The sequence below is a fragment of the Acanthochromis polyacanthus genome, chromosome 22 (assembly GCF_021347895.1).
Source record: "Acanthochromis polyacanthus isolate Apoly-LR-REF ecotype Palm Island chromosome 22, KAUST_Apoly_ChrSc, whole genome shotgun sequence".
NCBI lineage: Eukaryota > Metazoa > Chordata > Actinopteri > Pomacentridae > Acanthochromis > Acanthochromis polyacanthus.
The window spans coordinates 3,235,338-3,257,064 of record NC_067134.1 but is presented as its reverse complement, the minus strand read 5'-3'; the positions used below and the strand labels follow the sequence as shown (position 1 = coordinate 3,257,064).

The 21,727-nt window shown below is 38.6% G+C and overlaps 2 protein-coding genes and 1 long non-coding RNA gene across 7 annotated transcripts in view; 1 reads left to right on the top strand and 2 right to left on the bottom strand.

Annotated features, from left to right (window-relative positions):
- LOC127531994 (zinc finger protein OZF-like) overlaps positions 1 to 4,175 on the bottom strand; it is a 289,632-nt gene extending 285,457 nt beyond the window's left edge. Inside the window, exons 1-2 of one of the 5 annotated variants that reach the window (XM_051942897.1) lie at positions 3,875 to 4,171; positions 2,369 to 3,001 (exon numbers count right to left, since the gene is read on the bottom strand). In XM_051942897.1, the coding sequence (XP_051798857.1) occupies positions 2,369 to 3,001; positions 3,875 to 4,079 (838 nt within the window). In that variant the 5' untranslated portion in view covers positions 4,080 to 4,171. Of the gene's footprint in view, positions 1 to 598; positions 3,002 to 3,874 lie in introns of those variants that run through there. The other 4 variants (XM_051942903.1, XM_051942904.1, XM_051942900.1 and 1 more) reach the window with 4 other exon arrangements.
- The window catches only part of LOC110946113 (NLR family CARD domain-containing protein 3-like), a 77,511-nt gene that overhangs the window by 23,882 nt on the left and 31,902 nt on the right, over positions 1 to 21,727 (top strand). Inside the window, exons 2-4 of the mRNA XM_051942473.1 lie at positions 16,756 to 16,809; positions 17,048 to 17,110; positions 18,107 to 18,150. The gene's annotated coding sequence lies outside the window, so the exon portion shown is untranslated. The remainder of the gene's footprint in view (positions 1 to 16,755; positions 16,810 to 17,047; positions 17,111 to 18,106; positions 18,151 to 21,727) is intronic.
- Positions 9,659 to 11,485, bottom strand: LOC127532069 (uncharacterized). The gene is made up of 4 exons (XR_007939320.1): positions 11,157 to 11,485; positions 10,559 to 10,642; positions 10,129 to 10,340; positions 9,659 to 9,914 (listed from the first exon to the last, which is right to left on the bottom strand). It is a non-coding gene; the product is annotated as an uncharacterized LOC127532069 (long non-coding RNA).

The window sequence follows — 21,727 nt, the reverse complement described above, 5'->3', positions numbered from 1 at the left end:
CCCTAAATGACCTTTTTCAACTTGAAATTTGATCACTTTTCCTCAAGTGGCCCCAACATTAGAAAAAGTGAAACATTGTTTTTGTTTATATTTTCATCAAAGCTGTACACCACCAGGGTACAAAGACTGTCTTCAGGTCATTTTTTACCCGGTGTCAGATAGAAAATTGACCCCCATGGAAAAGTGACCGAGGTTACAAAACATTAAATAACGAGCATAATACATAGTGGGGTCAAGATTCTACACCCTGGCTACTTCTGGACTGTTGAGATTGTCATATTTGCAGATTTTCAAATTAATGTGGACTAATCTGATATTGCTGAAGCCATGAGGGCAGTTTTCAGGTTTCAGTTCCCAGCAGGTCAGAGATCAGATTTTTTTAGTCATCCAGGAGTAACAAGAAGGACTGTAAAACAAATACTGTGTGCTGCACGTGTGACAAATACAGTTGCAGTCTGTCCTCCATGTGTTAATTAGAGCTTAATATGTTCGTAATATTTTGCTTGAATCTGTTATTTTTTCTGTTCTTATGATTGATGTAGGTTATGCATCTTTCGGGTGGGAGAAATGACCCAAAAAATGAGAGAGTACTAGTATCTGGTAGTTGAGTTTTGTAGTTTTATATTCCATTGTACAGTATACAGTACACTGTTGTTTCCCTTCAAAAATGCATTTCAAGTTCATTTCTGCACATTTCTGGTACTTTATTAGGCTATAGAAGTATTATCTCCTGCAAAACAAGAAATGTTTACACCTATGCAGTACCTTTAGCAGCAATAATAGTGATAATAAACCTCTACTTAAAGAAAGAAAACAGTTACAGCATGAACAATGGTATAAAAACGAATGGTGTTCACTGATTAAATACAGTCTTTCTACCCTCTGAGGAAGCAAAAACAGGCATTCACAAAGTGTGTGATGCATGACAGGTTGTTTCTTCATGTAAAATAGATTTTTGGTGAAAAATTCCATTAAGCTGCTCTATTTTAGAGGCTCAGTGGAGGCAGGTCATTTTTGACCCTGAGGACAGGAGGAGTGTTCAGGACGTTCAGACAATACAAGGGTTCAATGTGCTGTATGACGACACAATGAGATCCTACTAACAAATCACACAGATGACCTATGTGGTGACAATAGAAGAAATAAATAGCATAAGACCTTTATGTAACCAGCAGAAACTGCAGCACAGCTTCACCTGTTCTTAACATTTCTGGTTTTGACATTTGCAGGAGTGTATCAGCTACTACTAGTAAAACCACGTGTCTGTTGCTTGAAAACATAATAATGTTGGTTATGTCTTTGATATCTGACTCAGAGTTATTCTTGCTGGGGCTCTTCAATGTTACATTAATTATGAAACAACATGTACATGTACATCTGTTTGAAAACATTCAAAACATTTCATGAAGCAGTCATGGAGCTGCACGTTTTATTACAACTTTATTTCACGTCCAGATCTCCTCTGCTGCAGTGACACACTCTGTTGTGTCCTACTGTCACAATGTCTCTGTATCTCGTTGCCTCCTTTTACTTGAAAGACAGCAGAGCTCAAGCTGAGTGGATTCCAGCAGTATGTTCACACCTGAACAGCCATGTTCTCTCAGCAGGATGTGAAAATGTTCCAAACAGCTTCACATTATCTCCAATCAGTGCTCTGCTGATGAAGGATGTCATGATAGCAGAAATGTAGCAGTCTGTACCAATACCATATCCATCCAGACATTCAGTTTGGTTCTTCTGCCTGCTGCTCCACCACCACAGTCCAGACTCCATCTGGTCTAATCATCAAGGATTGTTTACATACTTCCTCACAATTGTTGTTGAAGCACAGACTAAAGCTGCTTTAAATCTAAAACATCTACTTTTAACCTGTACCAATTCTTACATGTTGTTTCAAGCTTAGTTCTTCTTTATTTTTCACAGATGTTTCAGGATCATGACTTCTCAGCTGTGTGGATTCTCATGTGGGCTTTTAATTGATAACTATGTTTAAAGCTTTTTCCACAGGTTCCACAAGAATATGGCTTCTCACCTGTGTGACATCTCATGTGGACAGTCAAAGAGCGCCGTTGACTGAAGCTTTTTCCACAGGTTCCACAAGAATATGGCTTTACCATTTTGTGAACTGCCATGTGCCTATTATGTGCTGATGAACTAGAAAATCTTTTTCCACAAATGTTACAAACATATGGTTTCTCACCTGTGTGACATCTCATGTGGGCAGTCAAATGGGTCCGTCGAATAAAGCCTTTTTTACAGGTTCCACAAACATACGGCTTCTCACCTGTGTGATATTTCAAGTGTTCAGTCAAAGAGCTCCGCTGACTGAAGCTTTTTCCACAGGTTTCACAAGAATATGGCTTCTCACCTGTGTGGGTTCTGTGATGTTTGATTAAATTTGATTTACGACTAAAAGCTTTTCCACAGACCTCGCATGTTGCAGATTTTCTTGCCTTGTCATTATCACACTGTCTCGCTGATGTTGGAGCATTGTCTACATCATTACTGTGACTGTTGTTACTCTGATGTCTTGGTTTCTGCTCGATACATCTAGTTGATCCTGAGTCTACATCCTTGCTTCCTTCCTGATCTGGGCTCTCAGCTACACAAGAGATGTGAAACAGGAGCTGATCACTGTTTGGTTTTGGTTCACTGTGGTCACTTTCCTCATCAGCAGGAGTCACCTCAAAGGTATCAGTCTCCTGTTTCAATCCAATTAACTCTTCATCCTGACTGGAGCAGAGTTCATCCTGTTCCACTTTAATTTGTGGTAACCCTGGGTTTGATTGGTCCAGACTGGTGCACAATTCTTCCTGTTCCATTTTAATTTGAGAAATCTCTGGGTTTGATTGGTCCTGACTGGTGCAGAGTTCCTCCTGCTGATCTGTAATCCGTGGAGGCTCTGGGTCCTCATGGTCCACCATGGAGTTTCTCTCCTGGTCATGGGGCTGATGGTCAACAACAGTCTTCTCATTCTCACAGACATAAGACTGTGGGAGCTCTGGAGGGAAAGAGACAAAAGACAATGGTTACTACTGTGATGATGAGAGAACACACATCTGTCACTTTGTCCCGGACTGGCTGTCTCCAACAAAATCAGGTCAAGAGTCAAATGTTTGATGCAAAAAGAATATGATGGTTTATAATAGAAGTCTGGGAGCCATGAAACAGCAGCAGGAATGATACAAGCATCTCCAAATGACTGAACATTTCTATGAACACGTTGTTCCACAGTGGATACAGGATCACAAAGTTCTAATGGTAAACACCACTGGGTACTTTTCTACACACCACACAGACAGGTTTGATGGGGATCCGTTAAAATCTGTCTGAATAAAGCTGCTGTCCTCTTCAGCCTTCAAACCTGTCAGGACATTTGGATTTTAATGTTATTCTTATTTTACTGCTGGTTACTGTACTGTTGATTTGACTCATCAGTGAAACCCAACATGTTAATAGTGGAATGCAGTTGAACACATTACTTCTATACTCTCTAACTCTGTACGTGTGCTTTCTTTAGATCATGAATGATCTCTATACATGGAATTATGTCTCTGGACTGAAATGATGGAATGACTGAGTCCTCTGTCAGAGTTTTATTATTAAACTGTTTGATAACACAATGCAGTTGCTGTCAGTGTGGAGTAGTTCAGATAAACACTTCCAGTACCTCTGAACAGGAAACTTTGGTTCTTGCTTCCAGGGTCAATCAACACAACGATCACGTTTTTAAAACTCCACACAGCATCAACTAACAGACTCCATATTATGAGCCCATTCTCTCTTCCTCACAGTGTGTCTCAGTTCATCTGAACACTTCATGATGTTCTACATGCTAGAAGTGGAATTCTTCACCATCAAAACACATACACACCTATGGGTTGTAAGGGGATGTGTGGTTTCCAGATGACATCCAGCAGTCTGCGCTGACGATCGATCTCCTCCTGGTACTGGACGATGGTTTTTTCAAACTCTGAGAATATTTCTCCAGCAGCAGCAGCTAGTCTGTCGCTGATCAACTCTCTCAGATACTCAACTGAACACATCGTTACTTTATTGCTCTGATATTTCTCATTCATACTATAATACAGCCGTTTTACAGCTCAGTCCACACAGCAGTGAAGCAAACTCTGCTCATGCTTCTTTGTTTACATCCGCCGGGTGTCACACTGTGAAGTTCCGGCAGAAACACTGAGTTACTTTTTCTTCCTCATTGAATTAGGCAGACTAGACGCATCACTGGCGTATTGCTGCCACCTACTGGATGTTACTCATAGTCCTTAGAGAATCCTCCATATTTTCTGATGCAGTCCTGTGGTCATGAGAAAGTTCAGAAGTTTCTTCATATTTGTCCACTCCTCCATGTTAAGTAGAAAGCAAAGATTAGAAACAGTTCGTCCAGCTGCTCCTTGTCTCTAATGTTTCTTCTGTTGGCATGAGTAGAGCTTACACTTAAGGAGAACATTTCTCACAGTCTCTAGTTCACCTCACTCTCAGTTCCTATCTCTGTGCTTCCCAATCAAAGCCAGTCCACTTTTCAGACTGCAGTGTCTGAGTCTTAGCCAGGTTAGAACGATTGAGTCTCTTCTTGCACCACTGAAGTGCCTTCTTACTTTTCCCATTTTACCTTGAAGAGCAAAATCAGTCCCCCTCTTCTTTTGTTTCTTAAAAAGTCAAAGCATTTCTTCCTCAGACTGACTTTAAAAGCACGTGTTTGGAGAGATTGATAGAGCTGGAATGAAAATGTCTTTGGGGAAATCAGCGGCTCCAGATGGACTTACAACCAACTTTGATCCGTTTTTCTGGGCTGATATTAGAGAATGACTGTTTGAAGCATTCAAAGAAGCTTTCAATCAGGGAGTCACACTCATTTTAGTTCAGGTTCCACATTTAGCCCAGTTTGATCTCAAGTGGGCCGGACCGCTTTTTACGACACGATCAGAACCACAAAAGTCAGGTTAAAAAAGACAAAAAAGGAGACAAAAACCAGACAAAATATTGTGAAAATCAGACACAAAACGTTAAAAATAGAGACAAATGACACAAAATACAAAAAGGGCAAAAAAATTAGACAACTTACAAAACAGCAAAAAAAACGGATAAACGACAAAAACGAGACAAAAATACACAAAACGGCACGCAAAACAACGAATAAAGCAAAACACAAAATGACAGAAATAAGTCAAAAAACACAAGCGAGATAAAAAGGAAACAACACGACAAACACGAGAAACAAAGCATGAGATGAACGACAAGTCAGACAAAAAAAGACAAAAAATAACAAAAACTGACAAAATATCACAAAAATGAGACACAAAAGAACAATCTAGTATTTGACTTTGTGATCATGGTCTAGAAATGATTTTAAATGGATACTTTGACTCATTTACAATCTGCAGTTCATGTCTTCTCTGGAATTTGGACACTTTGATGATGATTGATGGATTGTGCTCATTTGGTAGAGGATGCTGCTTTTACACTCTTTCTACATTCATTGAAAGCTTCTGACAAGCTTCAACACCACTTTATTTGACATTCACTGCATTATTTTGGATGTAAAATTCATTCATATGCTCTCAGTGTTGTCCAGCAGAATTCCTTCAATGTGGAACTACTAGAAGATGAGATGTTAACAGGAGCAAACACCAAGGAGACCCATCAGTCCTCTGCTGTTTATTATTAGCTCTGGATATCAACCCTCCTGTTGGCTTCATTTACGGCACCAAAAAACAGGAAAAAAAAATCCAGAAATTCAGCAAAAAAATTCACCAAATTTATGGAAATATGCAAAAACCTTCAGGAAGAAAATTCCAATAATTCCTTCAAAGTTTTATTTTAAAAAATCCAAACAAAATCCCCCTAATTTGGCAGGAAAATTCTTGTAAATATTTTCAAAAAATGAGTAAAAATCTTCCAATAAATCCTAAAAATATCTAAAGTGATTCAATATTTATCAGTAAAACTTCTGATATTTTCTTGAAGAACATTCACATAAAAATCAACCAAAATCCAGAGAATTTAATGGATTTTGGTTGATTTTTATGTGAATGTTCTTTAGAAACATTTATTCTTTTTCCACCAAAAAATGTTCAAAAATGTCCCAAAAATGTAGAAAATGTGGACATCAGAAGTTTCACTGTGTAAATATTTATTATTTTCCACATTTTTAAACTTTAAAACGACACGAGGGTTAAAATAATGAAACTCTGAAACCATTTAATAACGACACAGTCAGCAGATGATCCAACATTATTTTAAAGCTGTGTGTATTTTCCAGAAGCCTCAGGGTTTGATTGAAACTAAATGTGAGATCTGATCCATTCACCAGAAAACACAAACTTTACTTCAGAATATTCCAGCAAAAATGAGCTGAAACATTTGGGAGAAACTATCAGTAAAATATGATCAACAGGGAAACTTCTAACATTCTGATTGTTGGAAATCAAATCTAAAATCCTTGAAGATCTGCTTCCAAAGGAATCTTTCATATTCGGTAGAATATTGAGAAGAGAAATGGAAGGATTTCAGGATGAATTTTTATGTTGAGTAGAATAAAGCAGATGAATAATAACCAGCTGATATAGTGTGTGTTTGTAATGAAGAACTCAGAGTCAGGATTTTTAGCCACAGCCCTTTATTCTTCATCACACACAAGATGAAGGAAATTCTCATTTCATCACTAGAACAGGACTTAAAGACTGACATCAGGATCAAGTGTGGCTGCACAAAAAGCTGATTTTCACTGGACAACAATGTGTGAAAGTCTGTCAGCAGTTTGGAGATTCACTGCTTCCTCTCTCATTTCACACTTTGTGCAGCTCAAATGCTTTTAGTTCAAGTGAGCATCAGAGGAACACAGCACACTTCTCCTCCATTCCTCGGGCATCTTCTCACTATCTAAGATCCTGTTGAACAACCCAGTCACAAACTCTACTGCTCCCTCTCCGAGACACTTCCATACCTCCACAGGTATATCATCAGGACCAAGTGCCTTTCCACTCTTCATCCTTAGCACACCAGCTCACCTACGACCGCTCAAACACTGCGTTATGATTTCCATATCCTTCTGTACACTACCGTTCAAAAGTTTGGGGTCATCCAGACAATTCCATGTTCTCCATGAAAGCTCCCACTTTCATTCATGTGCTAACATAACTGCACAAGGGTTTTCTAGTCATCAATGAGCCTTTCAACACCATTAGCTAACACAATGTAGCATTAGAACACAGGACTGATGGTTGCTGGAAATGTTCCTCTGTACCCCTATGGAGATATTCCATTAAAAATTTGCTGTTTCCAGCTAGAATAGTCATTTACCACATTAACAAGGTCTAGACTGGATTTATCATTTATTTAATGCTATCTTCATTGAAAAGAACTGATTTCAAGAAAAAGGACATTTCTAAGTGACCACAAACTTTTGAACAGTAGTGCATATTTATATAATGTCATATTTTTTTAAATTAGCCATGTAAGATGAAATGTTATTGATGATAGTTCGTGTCCTTGTTCCTCTTTTAGCACACATCACACAGTATTACAATGAATAAGAACATTCAATCATCAAATACAATCATTTTCATAACAAGCTGCTGTGGAGGCAAAACCTTTTTGTTCTTTGCAATAAATCTTTTGTTCTTTTATTCAGAGCTCTGAAGGTACAGGTGACACAGAGTGCAAAGCAGTCTATGTGTCAAGTCAAACTGGAAGGAGCTGAAAACTCAAAGGAGAAGCATTTACACACAGGTCCTACCAATGACGTATATATAGAGCTAGACCGCTCACTGCTCGGCGGACAACAGCGGCGCCATGGTAAATCGGCGCTGACTTCCGGTAGTGGCAAGAAGCTCCGGCGCGCTATTTGATCCTGTGTAAATACACCAACTTCAAGGCCTGCTTGTCATCACTGATGGGACAATATGTGTTATGTTATGGCTTTTACTGATAGCAGACAATAAAATCTCTGTCCTAGGCACGTTTTCACGGCAATCACAGCGTTGTTTAGCCCTCACAGACAGAGACAGAGACCACCACACAATAATGAGTGCTGAATGCTGATGCAGTGATTGTGTCAATAACAAATGTTTCATACTTTCTGCAGCATTCGTGTTTCACTTACCTGGGCTCTAGAAAATATTCGAACCAATACCAAATAAGAAAATCAGTGTTTTAAACAATTTTTCTCCAATTCAAATTATTCAGTTGGACTTTGAAAAGCAGCACATGCAGTAGAAAAAAATTCCAAATTATGTTTTAGTGTAAAGAGGGATGCAAAATTCACAAGGATATCAACAGGGCAGAAAACTCGTGCATGTTGTCATCTACAAGCTAAACTAATCAGCTTCAGAACCTGCACGGTGGTTTTTCACAGCTGCTCAGACCCACATACCCTGGAATGGTTGCTTTTTTCCTCCCACAAAAATGGCCATAAAAAGTTTCTGGAGGAGCAATTCTTGCAGTCAGAACACACAAATCTTCTGGTTGCCTCAAAACAAAGCTTCAGCTATTCTATTTGTAAGTCAGCTGTGGAATTCAAAACAATGAACGAATTAAGATCCTATGAAAAGCTTAATTTGCTTTTGTTCTGTTAAATGTGAAGCAGATGACTCAGACACCTGAAATGTCAAAGAACTTTCATGAAAGTTCCACAAACACGTCAACAAGAACAGCTTGCAAAAAAGTTCTTGAGCAAGAAATCAAGCAACAGTATTTATGTAGTACCTTAACACACACAGAGGTTTTTCAGAGTAAAATGTAAAAAATAAAGTAGTGTAATAAAAAATGAAGTCACTTTAATCAGAAAAGGTTCATTGAATACAATGGACACTCATTTCTAGAATAATTAAAACTGATTGAGTAAAACAGCCAAAAGAAGACAAGAAATGGAAAAAGATAAAAGCATATCAGACACTAATTGCAACAACCAATAGAAAAGAAGTTAATTTAAAGTAAATGAAAAAAAGTGCAGATAAATTTATTAAAAGTATAGTACAACATTAAAGTGTAAAACTTGTAATTTCCTCTACAGCAGGTGACGCTATGACTGAGTGCACATTGGCATATGGATGTCATCACAGCAGGACTGTGATCAATCACATAAACTTTCAGGCAGATTGCAGTATGTAGACGGCATTTATACAGCACATCATGCTTCATGAGGAACCATCAAAGTTCAGTCAGCCCCTCTGGCCACACCCTTTGAGTTTAATTTGCAATTTTCATAAATATTCAACCTAAATGCGTGTTGTATATATGTCCCAATTTCAGGTGTTGTGGAGTTACAAACAAATGACATTATTCTGGTAAAGAAACAGGGTCTATCAACATCAATTTACCTGTAATTGAAAATTAAGTGTGATCAAACATAGTTAATAGCTTAGATAGTTTCCACATGAATGTTGGGTATCACAGCCGCAAAACTGTTTAGATAACGTTGTGGAAGGCAAAAGTACAGTTATCTGTGAACCAGTCATCATCTCATGAAGCATTAACAAACATTGATCTCAGTTCTAGTGCACTGTGTGGGTGAGCAATGTGCAGTTACATAATTATATTTACATATGCTGCATGTCACTCATATGTACTTCTAAACAAAGAATACCTTTATATGCATCAAGCATGGAATGAGCATCATCAGACAGGGCTTGCATTTCCTTGGTTTTAGCTAACATGGCCTCCAATGTCACTCTGCAGCGCTTCTCTCTACGTTTGGCATTGTTGAAGTCCTGCCTCAGCTTTTCAAGCTGTACAATTAGACCGTCATATTTCCTCTTCAGGTTGTCGCTGTCTGTACAGTATGCATGGTGTTCACTAACAGCAGCACTGTCCTCTTCAGACTCTTGTTCAGGCTCCATGTCCATGTGCTGGTATAATGCCACTGCTGCCTGGCTGGTTTGGGTTGTCCTCACTGCCATCTAAAACATTTGATAAAAGAATTAACATGACAAATTCCCAAAAGATTTGTTTCTGTTTCACCAATACCTGAAAGAAAACATTATGACAATGAATGGCTGCAAATCACTATGAAAGCCAAAAACCGATCCTGAATCATTTTCATAGCCACACAAATTGACAAGAAAAGAACTAAACTGAAATAATGAGCAACCATTAACAATTAAGGAACATAACCTTTTTCTCTGGTTTCCCCAGATTGAGGGATGGTACAGCCCCTGGCCTGAGAAGCTTGTGTTGAGCATGTTTTGAGAGGATGAAGTCCTCCTCCCTGAAATGGTTGCTGCATACATAATTATGATCATCTCCTCTTGGTCCTCACCGCTTCTCTACTGATGGCCTGTATCCATTGATCTCTCAGTGTGCTGTCCTTGGACTGCTTGGGAAACCTGAAATGTGTGGCATATTATTAATCCATCCATAGACAATGATGCACTGTGACTGTCATTGAATACTAATAGTCACACCAGCTTACACTGTACAGTTAGTGATTCAGCTAAACTGGCTGAGTGCAGCACTCAAGACAAGGTCAGAAGGAGTTTCTGTTTGCAAACAAAGAAGCAGAGCAAATTTGAGGCAGAATGTCCCAAATAAAAGAGCCATTTACTTATGAAAGGAAATATTACAAATCGACTGGTGCAGGAGATGGCAGCACACGACTTCACCATGGTCAGATATTAGCCACATCCACCTGAAACCATAACAACAGAGACACTTACATTAACAGGTTCATGATGTGATGATTGCAAGGTGAGTGTCAGCACGTTTCCTTTCACTTACATTCCAGAGAAGGAATCACAAACTGGTGCATTGAAGGGGCTAGCAGAAGTGGTAACTGCTAAGTGCTATGCAGCGACGTATGCACTTGTCAGTGTCAGATATGATCATGCTGTGCTGTTCACCTTCTCAAACAGATTTCTAGTTCATTAACACATATTTTCTGATGACAAAAATAGCCTTGTCACCCGTCACCAGGTCACAGTGAGACCACAGGCACAGGGGGAATGGCGAGCCATGAGCATGACAGCGAACTGGGGAACTCTCCTGAGGAGAGTCTGCTCAGCTGCAGTCACTGGAAAAACCCTGCCAGTGCTGGTCTAGGGGCTCCTGGTCTGGTGTTCTCAACGTATTTCAAGCATTGTGACTTGATTCCAACACAGAAGTTTACTGTACCTTGGTAAATCACGAAACACAAAGTCACATACCGTGCTGGCGTTCCAATGTGAAATCCCCGTCTTGCCACTACCGGAAGTCAGCTCCTATTTACCGCCTCTCAGCGGCCAGTGAGCGGTCTAGCTCTATATATACGTCATTGATATCTAAGGTTCCTCCCATAGAGAGGCGGTAAATAGGAGCTGACTTCCGGTAGTGGCAAGACGGGGATTTCACATTGGAACGCCAGCACGGTATGTGACTTTGTGTTTCGTGATTTACCAATGTACAGTAAACTTCTGTGTTAGAATCAAGTCACAGTGCTTGAAATACGTTGAGAACTCCAGGCCAGGAGGCCCTAGACCAGCACTGGCAGGATTTTTCAGTGCAGCTGAGCAGACTCTCCTCAGGAGAGTTCCCAGTTCGCTGTCATGCTCATGGCTCGTCATTCCCCCTGTGCCTGTGGTCTCACTGTGACTTGGTGACGGGTGACAAGGCTATTTTTGTCATCAGAAAATATGTGTTCATGAACTAGAAATCTGTTTGAGAAGGTGAACAGCACGGCATGATCATATCTGACACTGACAAGTGCATACGTCACTGCATAGCACTTAGCAGTTACCACTTCTGCTAGCCCCTTCAATGCACCAGTTTTTTGATTCCTTCTCTGGAATGTAAGTGAAAGGAAACGTGCTGACACTCACCTTGCAATCATCACATCATGAACCTGTTAATTTAAGTGTCTCTGTTGTTATGGTTTCAGGTGGATGTGGCTAATATCTGACCATGGTGAAGTCGTGTGCTGCTATCTCCTGCACCAGTCGATTTGTAATATTTCCTTTCATAAGTAAGTGGCTCTTTTATTTGGGACATTCTGCCTCAAATTTGCTCTGCTTCTTTGTTTGCAAACAGAAACTCCTTCTGACCTTGGCTTGAGTGCTGCACTCAGCCAGTTTAGCTGAATCACTAACTGTACAGTGTAAGCTGGTGTGACTATCAGTATTCAATGACAGTCACAGTGCATCATTGTCTATGGATGGATTATAATATGCCACACATTTCAGGTTTCCCAAGCAGTCCAAGGACAGCACACTGAGAGATCAATGGATACAGGCCATCAGTAGAGAAGCGGTGAGGACCAAGAGGAGATGATCATAATTATGTCTGCAGCAACCATTTCAGGGAGGAGGACTTCATCCTCTCAAAACATGCTCAACACAAGCTTCTCAGGCCAGGAGCTGTACCATCCCTCAATCTGGGGAAACCAGAGAAAAAGGTTATGTTCCTTAATTGTTAATGGTTGCTCATTATTTCAGTTTAGTTCTTTTCTTGTCAATTTGTGTGGCTATGAAAATGATTCAGGATCGGTTTTTGGCTTTCATAGTGATTTGCAGCCATTCATTGTGATAATGTTTTCTTTCAGGTATTGGTGAAACAGAAACAAATCTTTTGGGAATTTGTCATGTTAATTCTTTTATCAAATGTTTTAGATGGCAGTGAGGACAACCCAAACCAGCCAGGCAGCAGTGGCATTATACCAGCACATGGACATGGAGCCTGAACAAGAGTCTGAAGAGGACAGTGCTGCTGTTAGTGAACACCATGCATACTGTACAGACAGCGACAACCTGAAGAGGAAATATGACGGTCTAATTGTACAGCTTGAAAAGCTGAGGCAGGACTTCAACAATGCCAAACGTAGAGAGAAGCGCTGCAGAGTGACGTTGGAGGCCATGTTAGCTAAAACCAAGGAAATGCAAGCCCTGTCTGATGATGCTCATTCCATGCTTGATGCATATAAAGGTATTCCTTGTTTAGAAGTACATATGAGTGACATCCAGCATATGTAAATATAATTATGTAACTGCACATTGCTCACCCACACAGTGCACTAGAACTGAGATCAATGTTTGTTAATGCTTCATGAGATGATGACTGGTTCACAGATAACTACTTTTGCCTTCTACAACATTATCTAAACTATTTTGCGGCTGTGATACCCAACATTCATGTGGAAACTATCTAAGCTATTAACTATGTTTGATCACACTTAATTTTCAATTACAGGTAAATTGATGTTGATAGACCCTGTTTCTTTACCAGAATAATGTCATTTGTTTGTAACTCCACAACACCTGAAATTGGGACATATATACAACACGCATTTAGGTTGAATATTTATGAAAATTTCAAATTAAACTCAAAGGGTGTGGCCAGAGGGGCTGACTGAACTTTGATGGTTCCTCATGAAGCATGATGTGCTGTATAAATGCCGTCTACATACTGCAATCTGCCTGAAAGTTTGTGATTGATCACAGTCCTGCAGTGATGACATCCATATGCCAATGTGCACTCAGTCATAGCGTCACCTGCTGTAGAGGAAATTACATGTTTTACACTTTAATGTTGTACTATACTTTTAATAAATTTATCTGCACTTTTTTTCATTTACTTTAAATTAACTTCTTTTCTATTGGTTGTTGCAATTGGTGTCTGACATGCTTTTATTTTTTTCCATTTCTTGTCTTCTTTTGGCTGTTTTACTCAATCAGTTTTAATTATTCTAGAAATGAGTGTCCATTGTATTCAATGAATCTTTTCTGATTAAAGTGACTTCATTTTTTATTACACTACTTACTTTATTTTTTACATTTCACTCTGAAAAACCTCTGTGTGTGTTAAGGTACTACATAAATAATGTTGCTTGATTTCTTGCTCAAGAACTTTTTTGCAAGCTGTTCTTGTTGACGTGTTTGTGGAACTTTCATGAAAGTTCTTTGACATTTCAGGTGTCTGAGTCATCTGCTTCACATTTAACAGAACAAAAGCAAATTAAGCTTTTCATAGGATCTTAATTCGTTTATTGTTTTGAATTCCACAGCTGACTTACAAATAGAATAGCTGAAGCTTTGTTTTGAGGCAACCAGAAGATTTGTGTGTTCTGACTGCAAGAATTGCTCCTCCAGAAACTTTTTATGGCCATTTTTGTGGGAGGAAAAAAGCAACCATTCCAGGGTATGTGGGTCTGAGCAGCTGTGAAAAACCACCGTGCAGGTTTTGAAGCTGATTAGTTTAGCTTGTAGATGACAACATGCACGAGTTTTCTGCCCTGTTGATATCCTTGTGAATTTTCCATCCCTCTTTACACTAAAACATAATTTGGAATTTTTGACTACTGCATGTGCTGCTTTTCAAAGTCCAACTGAATAATTTGAATTGGAGAAAAATTGTTTAAAACACTAATTTTCTCATTTGGCATTGGTTCAAATATTTTCTAGAGCCCAGGTAAGTGAAACACGAATGCTGTAGAAAGTATGAAACATTTGTTATTGACACAATCACTGCATCAGCATTCAGCACTCATTATTGTGTGGTGGTCTCTGTCTCTGTCTGTGAGGGCTAAACAACGCTGTGATTGCCGTGAAAACGTGCCTAGGACAGGGATTTTATTGTCTTCTAACAGTAAAAGCCATAACATAACACATATTGTCCCATCACTGATGACAAGCAGGCCTTGAAGTTGGTGTATTTACACAGGATCAAATAGCGCGCCGGAGCTTCTTGCCACTACCGGAAGTAAGCGCCGATTTACCATGGCGCCGCTGTTGTCCGCCGAGCAGTGAGCGGTCTAGCTCTATATATACGTCATTGCTGACAGCGCTCATGAGCCATCTAGTGTTTGTATATATCTATGGTTCCTCCCATAGATATATACAAACGCTAGATGTCTCAAGACGGAGTCTGCGGCGTCGTCACTTGGCGGCCATCTTAGGACAGGGGACTGCTCTGGCGCACTGTACTGTAGTCAATGGTAAGGTGGATGATTTCCTCACTTTAACACTCATAACTCGCTCAATTCTTGATTGATTTACAAACGGTTTAGTTTATTACAAACCTTATTAACGTGGCTATGATTCAGGCTCAATTCCGAAATCGCAGCTTTTCGTTTTGAAAAATGCGGCATAGTTGTGTGTCTTTTCTGCCTGGCTACTCACATTGAAGATGGTGTTACTCACAATCTGATTTTCAATTATTAGGTTTTCCTGAGACCAACGTTTTTTGAGAACATAATCTTTAGGCGAAATTACATTCTTTGTGGTTGTGGTTGTATTTATTTGCTGGTTAAGAGACTCCGATTGAGACCTTAGACTTATTGTTTGTATACATCTATGCCTGGATTAGTTAGCCTGCAGCCGAAATGCATTGTGGGTAATGTAGGCACCAGGTTCATGAAAAGAAAAGACATCATCTCTTTTTGTTGTGCATTGATTTTGGTTGAGCTTTGTTTTTACCTGTGCATTAGAAAGCTGATAGTAATAAAAAAGTGCAATGCTAAATATTAAAATTACATTTACATCCATTTATGCTGAAAAAAGCTGATATCTGTGTTCATTATTATATGAATTCAATGGTTTTAATTATTCTTATGTAAGCAGTAAAACAAGTACATCTCTGACGTTTATAACAAACCAAGCTGTTCTAAAATCGGTTGAAAATTGAGCAATCTACAGTGATTTTAAAATCCATGCTCCATTGACTTTAATGTTATGAGTGATCGAGCAGCCCTGTCCCAAGATGGCCGCCATGTGACGACGTTGCTCCCCATAGGCTGACAGCGCTCATGAGCCATCTCGTGTTTGTATATATCTATGGTTCCTCCTCAGTGCTGCCTGTGTCCCCTTTTTTGCCGCCGGTGGCAAACCAGCAGCCGCAGATTGGTTCCACCCCAGCTGAGTGTAGGACCTGTGCGCAAATGCGTCTCCTTTGAGTTCTCAGCTCCTTCCAGTTTGACTTGACACATAGACTGCTTTGCACTCTGTGTCACCTGTACCTTCAGAGCTCTGAATAAAAGAACAAAAGATTTATTGCAAAGAACAAAAAGGTTTTGCCTCCACAGCAGCTTGTTATGAAAATGATTGTATTTGATGATTGAATGTTCTTATTCATTGTAATACTGTGTGATGTGTGCTAAAAGAGAAACAAGGACACGAGCTATTATAAATATCATTTCATCTTACATGTCTAATTAAAAAAAATATGACATTATACATAGGCATTTCTAGCCCATTTTTGGGGGTGCATCAGCACCCCCAAATTGAATCCCAGCACCCCTAAAATTTAAAAGATTTTTATTTTTATTTTTGGTATTGCATGTCCTTCTTTTAACAAACCAGAAAAGTGTAAAAAACCATACAGTACTTGGTTGATACGTAATGTTTTAATAACAAAAATACAGCACCCCCCTCCCCCCATCTTGCCTCAAAATGGTTTGATCCTGCTCAACTTTCCCAACTCGGGCTCTGAGCCTCTACCTGCAGAGCTAAGCGCTGCCCCACAGAAGGTAATGTGCCGTAGTGGTGTGAGTACCTCGTTTGAACTTCAACCACTCAATACCAACACATTATTATCATTACCAGTCCTCATTTTTGCTGCATTTAATCAAAGGTTACTTTTTATGTTGTTAGGTAGGAGTTAGCTTACGTTTTTTTCTAGCTAGCAAACGTTACAGGTGGTCAGTGTCTGTTGGAATTGGACTGAGAGAAGCTAGCTGTTGTGTCAGTGCATGTTTTAATATTAAAGCCAAGGTGCTACTGACTAGCTAACTGACCGGATGCTCATTAACATTATAACTCCGATTGTGTGTGTGTGCAGACAGCCTCATCATGGACATAAGATTGTTTTTTCGAAGAAAAGAGCCAGGTTCAGGTAAGAGTGTAAGATGAAATGGTTTATCTATCATCAGTAATGTTGTAAGTTGGATCAATGTATCAGTGTTTATATCTGTTATCAGATATAAAACACATTGTTTGGTTATTTGCCTTTAGATTGACATTACAAAGAGAGAGAGAGAGGACATTATTTATTTGTATTCTTGTTGGTATTTTTTCATATTTATATAATTTTTCATCTAGTTGAATACAATCTATTTGTGTATGATTGTCAGGCCAAAGAGGAAGAGATGAAAAAGGGGAAGGAGAGGAGAGAGTGCAAAGTCAGGAAGAACCAGGTAAGAAAACAAACAGAGAATAGTGGCAAGCAAAACAGTAACTGTTAAGATGACAAAGAAAAACATCCATTCACAATATAATTTTACATATATGTCATGGAGGTTATGTGTTCTCCCCACATTAAATACTTTCCAGAAGCACACTTAACAGATATCAGTGGACTTCATTCGAAACAGAACTTCTTCATTACATTTTCCTAATTATCTATTTGTTTTTCTATTTGTTTAATTTCGCTATGAAAGGAAGAGAACAAGGAGAGACTCTGGGAGATGAGAGAGAACAGACCAGGGAAAGAAATGCTGTGCATCACATTTCAAATAAAAGTCAAAAAATAAGTCCTAGGTCCATTTTTGTTTTTTGTGTTTTTGGTGCTTGGTATAGGGGCTGGTTTACTCCAGAAACATACATGCTGTTTATGTGTATGTTGAGGAGCTGCTGTATCTAAATGAGTCGTGTTTTCCCAGAAATTAGGACTACGATATGTTTCTTTTAAGATTCCAGTGCATTCCTCCTTTGCGGTGATTCAGCATTTAAATAAACTTTATCAGATTGGATGGTTTAGTCACAGACCTTTTCATAAAGTGTTTTGCTTTTCTTTCACAAATGTGGGAGTGAAACTGCATTAAAACGTACAAAACAATGAAGAAATTTATCTTGCCTGGCTGGGCACCTCTGGGTGCTCAGCACCCCTAAACCTCTGATCCTAGAATCGCCCCTGATTTAGGTCATTTTTTTCTCTCTTTTTGTTGTTTTTGTACCATCTTGGTCATTGTGTGGTTTATTTTGGTTATTCTGATTGTCTTTAAAGTTGTTTTTGTTTCAAATTGTTCAGTTTGTGGCTCATTTTGATGGTTGTGTCTCTGTCTTTGGTCAGTTTATGTCTTTAGGGTTGTTCTTGATAGAAATTTTGGTCATTTTGTGCATTTCAGTACGTTTTTAAGATAAAAATGGTTTAAATCAGACTGTAAATGATCTATGAACAAACCTCTCTGCAGAAGCCTGAGTATTGAACAGAATAAATGTGGACAGCTTGGTGAATGTAAGTGAAGATTTCTGGATCAGTTTGGTCATTTTGAGGCTAATTTTGGTCATTTTGTGTCAGAATGTGTTTAATCAGTTTACATCTTTTGGTCCATTTTTAAACATGTATCTTTTCATGTTTTTTGTGGTAATTTTGGTTATTTTTCATCAAGTTTTGGTCATTTATGTGTATGTGTCTAATTCAGGTAATGTTACATCTCTTTATGTTGTTTTTGTACCATTTTGGTCATTTTATGATTCATTTCATGTGTCTGTGAGGTTGTTTTTGTTTACAGTTGTTCATGTTGCTCATATTAGTCATTTCTTGTATCAGTTTGTCCATTCTGTGACCCATTTCTGTTTAATTTTTTATCGTTTTGTTCCTCTATTTTGCTCATTTTATCTCTCATTTTAGTCATTTTGCACCAGTTTAAGATTGCTTTTTTCATTTTGTACATTTTATGTCTCATTTTGGTCATTTTATAGATTTGATTAGATCCAACTTTACTGTCATTGCACAGAGTACAAGGGTAACACTTTATAATAACTATACACTATTAAGCATTAGTTAAGCATTGGTTAAGCATAATTTAAGCATTAGTTAATCCTTAAATCCTCATGAACTCATCATGAATTCACCATTAGTAATGCATTACAAAGCATTAGTAAAGACAGTTTTAAATGTTCAGCTAACACATTATTAAGCATTAGTTAAACATTAGTAAACAGTTGCAACCCCTGAAGGGAAAAGCCTAAAGGAAAAGAAGTTAAACATTAGTAAAGTGCTTAATTCAATGTTAACTCATCATTTGTAACTAATTAGTTATACATTACTAAGCATTAGTAAACACAGTTATAAATGTTTTAAACTCAACCCATTTATAAGTACTTAAGCAGCAGTTGAGCATTAGTAAATGCTTAATCATGAATTCATGATCTGTATGGCATTTATTATGCATTACTAAGCACTTAATAAACCCGGTTAAAAATGTTTTGTTGCTCATTGATAACCTCAGTTGTTAATACTTTCTAAAGGGTTAGCAACTGTGTTAGTATATGTTTTACAAACACGTATTCATCCTCAATGAATAACTTATTAATGCGGTTACTACTTATTAGTTACGTATATTCTGTGAGCCCATCTAGTGAGGACTATCTATGCTTTATAAAACATTTATAAAGCATTTATAAATGACACAGAAGCAAAGATATACAAAGTGTCAGTTTTATTGGTCCCAAACAATACAAGCTCTTTTAAATACACACTTTAAACAAATACAATCTATAAAATTTCAAGTAAACTTGACAAACATCTTCAAATAACAACAGTCTGTGATCGTATAAAATAGAAAAATAAAATACAAGCTCTTTTAAATACACACTTTGCAATCCTTAACATTTCAAGTAAACTGGTGAACTATCCCTTTAGGGCACACACACACCAGAAGTCGGTGGCTGCCTGATTCTGGGATTCTGCCAGTGCATTTCAATGGGAAAGGAGTGCATTTCTCCTCCTGTGAACGGTAAAAGTTGCAGGAGGAGGAATCCGCTCGTTTCCCATTGAAATACATTGGCGGAATCCCAGAATCAGGCAGCCACCTACTTCTGGTGTGTGTGTGCCCTTGAAGTGCACAAAGTGCTTTACAGTAAAACAAATATACCGCTTTCAAATATTGATAGATAACACTAGATAACAGTGTGTAAAAAAATCAACTGACACACCCTAGCTCACAGGCTACATGGTGTACAGCTCCAAGGCTGGTGGAAAAATAAAACATTCATATCTGACAAATAAAACTGCCCAATTAAATACACAATTGTAAACAAAGAGCAATCACATTCCAAAGAAAAACAACTTGTGGATCACAGTACACAAGTGGATCACAGTGCTATTCCAGTAGGTGACCAGTCAAGTGAGGACAACTGAGCACACCAACGTAACATTTTTCAAATATTACATTTTTTTTTAAAAATTGGGTAAAATATAAAATTTTATGTAGGTATGCCCACTTGACCGGTATTCTCACAGTACACCCTAGCCCAAGCTCACTTCTTGGTGAGGGGCAGCAGCTTGTTGTTGTTTTTAAGTCTTTTCACATTCTCCTTTATAGCAGAATCCTGTTCAATTGCCAGAAAGCACTCAGAAGCCAACACTGCTAGTTTACACAACCAGTTTTGTGACCTAAGATGCCCTTGTACCTGTTCGGTGCAGCGATAAAAAGCTCAGCGATGGGTGCAGTGGCCACCACCGTGTTACGATCTACACCAACGGTTGAGAACGCAGCACCCATGGTCCCTCCTTTACGGAATGCCTTTAGTATTTTTTGATACCTGAGCACTGCCTGCTTCGGATTCAGGGCTGCAATACAGAGATCATAAAATTAGTTTTATCCACATTAAAAGGTGTACACAAACACAAACACACACACACAATCTATATTATGGACACAGTGTCCTTTGTGTCCCCACAGTCAACCATTATAACCAAATACGACTATCATCAATATATTGGCTGACAATAAATAAATACATATTTCCATGGGGTAACCATAGGGGAAAATGTAATTGTGTTTGAACTGACAAACACACACACACAATCTACACACGTGGACAAAATTGTTGGTACCCCTCAGTTAAAGAAGGAAAAACCCACAATTCTCACTGAAATCACTTGAAACTCACAAAAGTAACAATAAATAAAAATTTATTGAAAATTAAATAATCAAAAACAGCCATTACTTTTGAATTGTTGATTAACATAATTATTTAAAAAAAACAAACTAATGAAACAGGCCTGGACAAAAATGATGGTACCTCTATAAAAGATTGAAAACTATTTGACCAGAGTGACATGATTAACTCAGGTGTGTCATTTAATTGACATCACAGGTGTTTCCAAACTCATAATCAGTCAGTCTGCCTATTTAAAGGGAGACAAGTAGTCACCCTGCTGTTTGGTGAAAAGGTGTGTACCACACTGAACATGGACAACAGAAAGCGAAGGAGAGAATTGTCCCAGGACATCCGAAAAAAAATGATAGACAAACATCTTAAAGGTAAAGGCTATAAGACCATCTCTAAACAGCTTGAAGTTCCTGTGACAACAGTGGCTCATATTATTCAGAAGTTCAAGACCCACGGGACAGTAGCCAACCTCCCTTGACGTGGCCGCAAGAGGAAAATTGATGACAAATTGAAGAGACGGATCGTTGGAATTGTATCCAAAGAGCCCAGAGCAACCTCCAAAGAAATTAAAGGTGAACTCCAAGGCCAAGGTACATCAGTGTCAGATCGCACCATTCGTCGTTGTTTGAGCCAAAGTGGACTTCATGGGAGACGACCAAGGAGGACACCACTGCTGAAAAAAACTCATAAAAAAGCGAGACTGGAATTTGCAAAAATGCATGTTGACAAGCCACAAAGCTTCTGGGAGAATGTCCTTTGGACAGATGAGACCAAACTGGAGCTTTTTGGTAAGGCACATCAACTCTATGTTCATAGACTCAAAAACCAAGCATACGAAGAAAAGAACACTGTCCCTACGGTGAAACATGGAGGAGGCTCAGTAATGTTTTGGGGCTGCTTTGCTGCATCTG